At 56.7% G+C, this 9,889-nt stretch overlaps 1 protein-coding gene across 2 annotated transcripts; it reads left to right on the forward strand.

The window, feature by feature from the left end:
* The first annotated feature begins 367 nt into the window (after positions 1–367).
* On the forward strand, positions 368–7,790 carry Bsg (basigin (Ok blood group)). Of its 2 annotated transcripts, XM_055607693.1 has the most exons (8): positions 368–482; positions 4,253–4,600; positions 5,406–5,562; positions 5,785–5,867; positions 5,974–6,113; positions 6,413–6,689; positions 7,075–7,099; positions 7,291–7,790. In XM_055607693.1, exons 1-8 carry the CDS (start codon positions 416–418, stop codon positions 7,352–7,354), a joined length of 1,161 nt encoding a protein of 386 aa, XP_055463668.1. In that variant the 5' UTR covers positions 368–415; the 3' UTR covers positions 7,355–7,790. The 2 variants fall into 2 exon arrangements, with proteins under 2 accessions (XP_055463668.1, XP_055463667.1); XM_055607692.1 differs by lacking the exon at positions 4,253–4,600 and having other exon boundaries at positions 372–482.
* Positions 7,791–9,889: the final 2,099 nt, after the last annotated feature.

Consider the following 9,889-nt stretch of genomic DNA (forward strand, 5'->3'; position numbering starts at 1 on the left):
GAGATCCGCCTGCCTCTGCCTCCCAAGTGCTGGGATCAAAGATGTGCGCCACCAAACTGGCTCAGATGGAGTTTCAAGACAGCCAGGGCTACACAGAGAAACTCTGTCTCAAAAACAAAACAAAAAAGAGAAAACTTGGCTCCACAAGGGCGGTCCACCATCCACGGTTCACCCCCTCGTGGGCGTGGCCCGTACGGTCACGTGCCAGTGCTTCCCAGCCACCGGTTCTGCTTCTTCAGTGCGCGCGCAGGAGCGGCTGATGCTGGGTACGTGCCTGCTCGCTGTGCGCCCGCCGCCCCGCCCCGCGACGCCGCGCGCGTGCGTGCGTCCTTGCGTGCATGCGTGCGTGAGCGCGCGCCCCGCCCTCTCCGCCTTCTTATACAGCCGCAGCCGGCCCCCGCTTGGACGAGGCGACATGGCGGCCGCGCTGCTGCTGGCGCTGGGCTTCACGCTCCTGGGAGGCCAAGGCGCCTTGGCGGCGGGTAAGACTGGGGTGCTGGGACTGGGGCTGGGGGCAACGGGCCTAGGTTTAGCCACAGATTTGGGGTCCTGAAGGGGTAGGGAGCCACAGTTTGGTTCTCTACTCGGGCTCGGGGATTTGTGGAGGAATAACAGTGGCCGTGGATGACCCTTGAATTGACCTCAGACCTCGACTGGGCTACCAGGTGGAGGGAGGTGATTGTAGGGACAGATAAATCCAAAATTAGGGGTCTGCTGGGCTCTGGGGAAACATTCTAAGGTGGAGGGAACTGCCACCTTGCGGTATTCCCCACCTGGGCTTGGGCGATTTGGAGTACTACAGAAGTGGGTGGAAATGACCCCTGATTTGGGACAGCTGGAGTTAAAGGGAGCCGCTGCTTTACTGTCTCAACTCTCGGAATAGGACCAACAAGTGACCCTGGAGGTTTGGGGGTACTAGGTTTCAGGGAGTGGGGAAGGGGTGGGAAGAGGTGACCCCGAGGCTGGGGGTAAGGCTTTGGGGCACCATCACCAAGGTTGAGTGGAGGGTGTCTCCACCTGGGTAACAAGGCTGGGAGGGGGCCGTGGAGATTGATTTCCTCCTGATGGAGGGGCCTGGGAGCACGGGGATGAAAGAAGAGGCCACGATGCTGAAGAGCCCCCACCTGAGAGCCAGGGCTGGAAAGTAAACCCAGACAGGAGGGAATTGTGGGACACCTGGGGATGGTTTGTGGGACTCGGGTGACCGCAGTGCTGCAGGTAGGTAACTTCCCATCAGAAATGGAGAGAGCTGGGGTCTTGGGGAAGTCCCCACCTAGGGAACATGTCAGAAAATGACCCCTTAGTTTGAGAGACCAGGAAGTGGAAGGAGCTGCAGTCTTAGTGTCCCCACTCAGGGAACAGAGGGGGAGTGACGGTCCCTAACTTGGGGGTGGGCATGGAGTTAGGTCTGCCACTTTGGTGTCACTACCTGGGGAGAATGAGAGGCCGCCTTTCCTGAGAGAAGGTTATCTCCCAGGATTGGAGGGACTAGAGTGGAAGGAACTGCCATTTCAGTGTGCCCGGGCTTGGGGGACCAGGCAGATTTGGGATACAGAAGTGCCTGGAGGTGACTCCCCAAGTTTGGACATGTGGGTGAGAGTTAAGTGACTGGGAATTTTGGAGACATTGTCCTTGACGTTATAATGTGAGGGTAATGGTTCTCCACCCTGGGGGAGAAGTTGGGACACAATCTTGGGGAGTCTTGGGGACAGTGATGCCTGACATCGTAGGGGTCAGGGTAGAGAATCTGCCACACTGTTTCTACTCAGTGAAGGGTACAGCACCGCTCAGGGAACCTGAGAATGAGAGTAAGTCGGCAAAGCCTTTAAGTCCAGCTCAGAGGATGTGGATTGGGAAGGGGCTGAGAGTTGACCTGTGGACTTAGAGGGTACAGAGTGCCTGGGAATGTTGTGTCCTAGGCTCGGAGGAGTGAGTGGAGTCATTGCCCTGGTGTCATATATGTGAAGTTGGTTGGGGGGAATGGTAGTTTCTGTCCCTGGGAATGAGTGCCTGTGAATGGCCCTGGACCACAGGCCCGGGGACCTGTTGGATTATCATTCTTGATGGGATTTCCGGTGGCTAAGGCCCAGCACACTCAGCTTGCTCCCACCCTGGAGTCTGGCCCATTCCTGCCTTGGGTCTTTGCCTGATTGAAGTTCAAAAGGGTAATTGAGGTCCAGGTGGAGAAAGGAGGTATTCAAGGTCATGGCAAGGTTGGTCAAGGAAGGCAGTGTGGCAGGCCGAGAGCACATGGACTGCTCTCCTGCCTACTCCAGACAGCAAGCAAAGGGCAGAACCAGAGCTTGGCTGGAGAAATGGGACGCACGCGCTCCCCCCCCTCCCATCACCAGTAGGTGCAGGAGGGGGAGTGCCTGGCAGTACTGCCCAGGGTTAATCCTGACCCATTTTTTCCAGTCCCTCTAACTCACCTGGGTGTAGATAGCTGTGCCCCCACCCCACAAGGTGGGTGCAGCCGATAAGCTGCTGCTCTGTATGGGGTGGGGAGCCTGGCTGGAGTCAGCCACCCTGGCTGGGCATGGGCCCAGTGCCTTTCTGCCTGCGCTCAAGCAGGCATGCCCAGGAGCCAAGCAAAAAGTGTAGCCTAGAGGCTAATCCCAGCCCTTCCTGGGAACATGCCCACTGCCACCACCCACAGCCTGTTCGGGGCCCAGGTTGGCCTGCCATGTGTTGGTTTTCACTGTACAGCGTTAGGGGCTCTGCTCAGAGACCCTGTGTGGCATGGACAATCCTTTTTTGCATAGTGTGGTGATGGGGCCTCACCTCAGGGCTGGGCACATCTGTCTTGGTTGTGTGAGGCTGTGGTTTGATGCCAGGGCCTCTGACAGGCTGGTGAAAGCGCTCCACGCCCCGACTTCACACAGCAGGAATGCACCTCTTTTTCTGAGAGAGTGGCCAGCTTGGCCTCCCTGGCCAGGCCAACTCAGACACTCCTGCAGGGTGTCTTGCTCACATGGGTGCCCCTGTGGTCATCCAGGTCTGACTTAACCCTGGAACCTCAGGTGAGAGTACAGCCGGGGCCAGCCCTGCCTAGCAGGAGGATGGGTGTGGACTGCCCTCCGCAGCCGTGCCCCCTCCCTGCACCCTGTTGTGCTGGCTTGTTTACCTCACGGCCCAGTCTGGCCCTGCTCCCACCCAGCTGTGAGTGGGCAGGGAGGGGGCGCTGTTTTTAGACTGAGGTGACGGCTGGAATCTGTGTGCTACAGATCACATGGCCAGGCTCCCAGCTTGACTTCTCCAGGCTCTGTGGAGGCTCCTGAGGTGGGGTCAGAGGAACTGGTCGCCCCTGAGCCTTACAGATGGTACCTTTCCAGAGGGCCCATGTGGGGAGGTGGGTGACAGGGCATACCACAGGGCACCCTGCATTCCTGAAAGACCTAGCATGTGACCATTAGGCTTGTGGTCCATGGCACATGGCAGCCATGTCCCAGGTAGATGACACCCATAGTGTCTACTCAGAAACCCAGGTGAGACTGGGGTCCTGGGGGCACCTGTCTTTTCTGATTTCCAGTCCTAGATGAAATGGTGTTGATACAGACGTTGTGGAGCCTTCAGTGAACAGGAAGGGAGCCAAAGGAAAGTCCACTCTGTGGCCCCCTCGCTCAGCAGACCTACTTGCCAGGAGCTGCAGGTCAGGCAGTCTGGGAGATAGGAACTCTGGAATGTAGGTTATCAGGAAGCCATTCCTCCACCAGAGCTGCCAACTGGCTTCCGTACCCCAGGGGCCTTGGGGCAGCTGCTTATCTTGGCCCCACCCCCCAGTATAGGGCCTCAGGCCCCAAACTCATGCCTTCAGATATCCACACCTTGTGTAGACATGCAGAGACCTGCCTCCCCCTGGCACATATGTCTAAGTGTCCAGGCCCCTATGAAACGCTGAGAGGCCCTATCTTAATTTTTTTGTTAGTGAGACAACTTTAACCACGTAGCCCCTCAGACCTGGAACTCCTAGCAATCCTGCCGAGACCTCCTGAGTGGTCGAATTACAGTTGAGCCACAACACCTGGCTCCTGTTCTTGGTTTTTTTTGTTTTGTTTAAACACAGGGTTTCTCTGTGTAACAGCCCTGGCTGTCCTGGGCTTGCTTTTCCATCTAACTTCATACTTCTCCCTGCAAGCAGAGAAATGGAGTTTGTCATGTTGGCCCCAGACTTGGTCCTGTGGCAGGCCCTGGCAGTTGTCCTTTCTGCCTGTTTCTCCTCCCTTGTGGTAACGGGTACTAACCTCTCCCATAGCTGGCTTCCTCAAGGCGCCGCTGTCCCAGGAGCGGTGGGCGGGGGGCACCGTGGTCCTGCATTGTGAGGCTGTGGGCAGCCCTATCCCTGAGATCCAGTGGTGGTTTGAAGGGAATGATCCAAACGACAACTGCTCCCAGCTCTGGGATGGCGCCCGGCTGGACCGAATTCACATCCATGCTGCCTACCGCCAGCATGCAGTCAGCACGCTGTCTGTTGATGGGCTCGCCGCAGAGGACACAGGCACCTATGAGTGCCGGGCCAGCAGTGACCCTGATCGCAACCACCTGACCCGACCACCCAGGGTCAAGTGGGTCCGTGCCCAGGCGAGCGTGGTGGTCCTTGAACGTGAGTGGCCAGGGCACCTGTTTCTGTTTACCTCTTGTGCCATCCAACCCTGGCTCCCACTTCCGTAGAACCAGATGCTGCCCTACCACTTACTGAGGCCCACCTGGGACATGGGTGGGCTGGACACTCGTTGATGTGCCCTTGCTGGATGCAGGGTAGCCAGCCCTCCTGCAGGTGGGTCCTCAGCTCACATCCCAGGCCTTTGGTCTGTGGTGTTCCACCCTGACCTCCCATCCTGGTCTGCTCTATGCACCTGCCCTCCTGGCTCACAGCCTCCTTGTGTGTTTGTCTGGTGGGGGTGGGGGTCTGCTGTCCAAGTGCTTGCGCTGACTGTTTACTGCAGCCTGAGGGTCCAACCTCCCCAGGACCCTTTGGGCCTTGTTTCCAGTTCTGAGTGCTGGTCAAATATCAGTGAAGGGAATGTGAGGCACCTATGTGGTTTTGTTATGTGGGGCGTTAGGCATAGTGCTACCCTTAAACCCTGTATCTGTAGGAGTAGCAGGCAGGGCATTGGAAATTATTTCTAGTGGGACATCAGCTTGCCTTAGAAGGTTGGGGCTGCCCGGCAGGGTGGCACACGCTCATAATCCCAGCACTCAGAGAGGCAGAGGCAGGCAGATCTCTATGAGTTCAGGGCAAGTCTGGTTTACAAAGCCAGTCCAGGACAGCCAGGCTATACAGAGAGACTGTCTCAAAAAAGAAGGCTGAGGCTGCAGAGCGTCGAGCACTGTGATTCAAGAAGCAGACCCTGTCAGGGCGGAGACAGGCTGTGGGCTGAGCTGACTATCTCCCTGTGGCTTCTCAGCGGGCACCATCACAACCTCTGTCCGTGACGTCGGCTCCAAGACACACCTTACCTGCTCTTTGAACAGCAGTGGCGTCGACATTGTTGGCCACCGCTGGATGAGAGGTGGCCAAGTGCTGCAGGAGGACACGTTGCCTGACCTGCAGATGCAGTACACGTGAGTCCATGGTGCCATCCCACAAAGCGTAGCCCATGGGGAATTTGGAACCCTTTTGTCTGGAGCTGCCTCAGTGCTAACAGAGTTGTGCCAGGCTCCACACAGCTCTGGACTGGCCACACGGCCTCACGGTGTAGTGTGGGGGAAAGCAAGGTCCTGTGGTTTACACGGAGAGCCTGGGTGTGGAGATGGCTCCTTCCACTACCGTTCTGCCCCCTGCAGGGTGGACACACATGACCGCTCTGGTACATATTCCTGCATCTTTCTCCCTGAGCCTGTGGGCAGAAGTGACATCGACGTGGAGGGTGAGCTGTGGGGGACCAGGAGGTAGCTGTGTGCAGGCCAGGGGCTGGTGTTGGGCTGAGGACAGGCTCTGTTCTTGGGCATCAGGCTCCCTCCTCATCCTCACAGGGCTACCCCGGATCAGGAGTGTAAAGAAGTCAGAGCATGGCAGCGAGGGAGAGACTGCGAAGCTGGTTTGCAAGTCTGACTCCTCTCACCCTCCTATCAATGAGTGGGCGTGGTTTAAGATCTCTGACTCTGGGGACAAGGTGAGGGCTGTGACTGGGGACATGGAGTTTTGAGCGGTGCCAAGGGGCAGGAGAGGGCTGCAGTAGAAACAGGGGTTTTGGACATAGAGAGGGTGGCAGAGGGGTGCAGTGGGACACAGTCAAAGGCTGTGCTGGAGACAGTAGGGATTCGGAATGTCACAGAAGGGACACAGGGCTTGAGCACTTGGGTGGGGATGTGGGGCTTCCGGGACAAGGCACGAGGCTGCGGGGATGGCAGAGGGGCTCCCGGAACAGTGAAGGAAAGGCCATGGCAGGACATGACAAGTCTCTCTTCCCAGCCCATCACTAATACCTCTGACTACAAGTATGCTGTGCGTTCCACACCTGAGAAGACAGAGCTGACCATCAGCAATCTGGACATGAATACTGACGCCGGCACCTATGCGTGTAACGCCACCAACTCCCAGGGCAGTGTGCAGGAGACCATCACGCTGCGTGTGCGCAGCCGCCTGGCTGCCCTCTGGCCCTTCCTGGGCATTGTGGCCGAGGTCCTGGTGTTGGTCACCATTATCTTTATCTATGAGAAGCGGCGGAAGCCAGACCAGACCCTGGACGGTGAGCAGCCCTGGGTCTGAGTGAGTGGGTAGGGCACCCCTCAGTGCGTTGCCCAGAGGGAGAACAGGGTCTGCTCATAGCTCACCCTCCGCTCTCCTCCCTCACTTGGCCACAGGTGGGTGTCCTGTGTGGGGAGCTCTTCTCTGTGCTGCCTTTAGCTGCAGCTCACGTCGAGCTCGGAATGCAGGGTGTGTGGGCCTCACCATGTGCTGGTCACCAGGTCATGACACCTGCAGCACCATGAGGGTGGCAGTGTGGGGCAAGGTTCAAGCAAACCAGACTGAGGGGCTGCAGCTGACTCCCCAGCCAAAAGGCTCTGCCTTGGAAGAGACTGGTGGGCACTGACACCTGTCCTCTCTTTCCATGTGGCTGCTCGTTTTCACAGAGGATGACCCCGGCACCGCCCCGCTGTAAGTCCAGCTCATCATGGGCTCCAGGGAGCTACGGTTGTCCTACCAATATGGGAGGGGAGGCCTGGGTGGGTTCAGGGAGGATGGGTGGTTGCTGTTGGAGCAATGGCCAGGTTGCAGACTATCCTTCCACTGGGGTTGAGTCTAGCCTTGTGCCCTTCAAGGACCTGAGCCCTTTTCTGTATCCTCAGGAAGGGCAGCGGGCATCACCTGAATGACAAGGACAAGAATGTACGCCAGAGGAACGCCACCTGAGTGGCAGGGCAGGTGGGGGAGCGCCAGGGTGCCTGACCTCAGCGTCTGCCTCCACTACTGTGTCCCATCCCGTCCCCACCTGAGCCAACCCAGCCTGACTCCCTGTCCCAGCCCAGGTGAAGAAGCCTCACCTTGCAGAGAGCCCACCTGGAAGAAATGAGCCGCCTGCAGCACCCCTGTCTCTAGTTTAAACTAAATGAGGGTCTCTGCAGAGCCCATTCCTGAGGGGGTTCTGTTTTTATTTTTCCTTCCCTTTCAAGCGTGTCACTGCAGCCCTGTGGAGTGGGGAAATGGGGCCTGTCCTTGGTCATGAGGGAGAGGCCAGGGCAAGCTGACCTGCCACCACTTGCTCCCCTGTATGGGACTGCCCATTCCCGCCATAGGCAACATGGCTGGGCCTGCTGGGACCCCACAAATAAAGACCTACCCCACCATGTGTGTGTTTGCTGCGTGAGGCTGTGTGGGACTCCAAGACCTCATCTCTGGGTTTGGGAGACAGGATTTTCCTCTATGTATCCTTGGCTGTTCTGGACCCTCTATAGACCAAGCTGGCCTTGAACTTAAAATGGTCCGCTTGCCTATGTGTCCCCGAGTGCTGGGAATAAAGGCTTATGCCACCACACCTGGCTTCCAAGACCCCATCTTAATGAGAGAGTAAGTGTTTTGAGATCACAGCCTGGGGAGGGGTGTGGGGACAAGATGATCTTTGTCAAACACTTCAAATTATCTGGAAATTACCTCTGGAACCCTCTCTAAACAGCACCGTGTCTTAGGTGGCAGGCAGAGAGGGCCCAGGGCCTTTGTAAAGCAGGCTTATTGATGGAGAGGGACCCAGCAGGGCTCGGGATACAGACACGGAAGGGCCTTGTCCCTAGGCCAGTGGTTCTCAACCTTCCTAAGTACCGTGACCCCAATCATAAAAATATTTTTGTATGCTGCTTTATAATTCAGTTTGCAATCGTTATGAATTAAGTTCTGCTAATATAAATATCTGATAATCTGGATATTTGATATGTGGTCCCTATGAACGGGTTTTTCAACAGCCCCCACCCCCAGGGGTCCAGACCCAAAGGTTGGGAGCCGCTGCTGTGCAGGGTATCTAAGAAAAGCTGGCCTCCTGAGGGCACTGTTGGCCACACTAATGTCCTGTGCTGCCTTCTGGCCTACTATTCATCCAGCTGTTGGGCATCACCCTCCAGGAGTTCACTGGGTTGTAGGAGATGGACAGACAGGCAGCCTCAAGCCAAGCTGGTTTTCAAGTTTCGGGCAGGGATCAGGTCTGGTATGTGGGGGGGGTATTATTGCATAGTCTTGTCTGACACTAGAGAGGTGTGACCCTTAAGCCAGCTTCAGCTCCAGCAGCGAGCATCCCAGAGTGATGCTCTTTAGGGCAGTCCTTTCTGAGGACCACAGAGATAAGATGGGAGAGGGAACCACTTCAGGCCAAGGAATAACAATCCCTGGTACCCCAGACACCTTGGCTTTCTGGCCAGCAGAGGGCGCTGGTCTGCGTTCACTGAGGAAACCTGTGCCTTGGACCCAGCCCAATGGCTGGGATTTTCTGTAGCACACACCTGCAACTGGATATAGGTGGGCACCTCGTCCTTTGTGGAACCCTTAGAACACTACCGGCCGAGTCCTCAGAGGAAGCCCTTCCTACATGAGTGTCCACACAGGCCTATGTAGAGGAAGCCCTGGGCACCCACTCCCAGCACGGGCTGCCTATGGTGTGCCTGTCGTTCTGTCCATAAAACAAGGACTCCCGCAACTGTCATACTCTCTGCCCCTAGGGCCCCAAGACAGGCACTGGCTCTACAACTATGGGTCTTATATCAAGAAAAGGACAGAGTGAGGGATTAGGAGGTGGAACCTCTTTAGGGTTCCCCTCTAGAACAGTAGTCCCCCTTGAGAAAGGGGCACACCCTCGTCATTCAGTCTTGTACATGCAACCAAAGCCTAATGAATCTTGGCTGCATGCTCCTCATAGCCCAGAATGGCACAGGAGCAAATGCTCGCCCTTGCCCCTGAAGCCTTCTTGATTTCTGAGGTAGGAACAAGATCATCTTTGTCAAACACTTCAAATCATCTGGAAATGACCTCTGGGGTCCACTCAAAACCACAGGGTTTTAGGTGGCAGGCAGAGAGGGCCCAGGGCCTTTATCAGACAGGCTCGTTAATGGAGTGGGACCCCACAGGGACCCAGCAGCTGATCACTTCTGCTCCAGACAGACAGCGCTGTCAAGCCCTCTCCAGCCCCTGGTTCATCTAATTGTGCAATCATAGTCCATATGCATCTAGGTAGGAGGGCCAGGGAAGGACAGCAAGGGAAGCCAAGCAGAGCAGCAGAGCTGAGGTTTGTAAAGGTGGTTACCATGTGAAATCCATCAGAGATGGGACCTCACTATGAACCAGCTTCCTCACACCCACTCTGAGACCTGGGGGAGGAGCACTTTGGTGAACCTTAAGTAAATAACAACAGGCTGGTGTGGTGTGGAGTCAGGATTAGGAGTTCAAGGTCACCCTCAGCAGACACTG

Source organism: Psammomys obesus, unplaced genomic scaffold (assembly GCF_907164565.1).
Source record: "Psammomys obesus unplaced genomic scaffold, mPsaObe1.curated_primary_1811, whole genome shotgun sequence".
Classification (NCBI taxonomy): Eukaryota; Metazoa; Chordata; class Mammalia; order Rodentia; family Muridae; genus Psammomys; species Psammomys obesus.

Bases quoted from the DNA above. Each gene is read 5' to 3' on its own strand.
- Bsg (XM_055607693.1), top strand. From the start codon at position 416: ATGGCGGCCGCGCTGCTGCTGGCGCTGGGCTTCACGCTCCTGGGAGGC. The intron at 5,868-5,973 runs GTGAGCTGTGGG...TCATCCTCACAG, and splicing joins AAGTGACATCGACGTGGAGG to GGCTACCCCGGATCAGGAGT. The intron at 6,690-7,074 runs GTGAGCAGCCCT...TCGTTTTCACAG, and splicing joins GCCAGACCAGACCCTGGACG to AGGATGACCCCGGCACCGCC.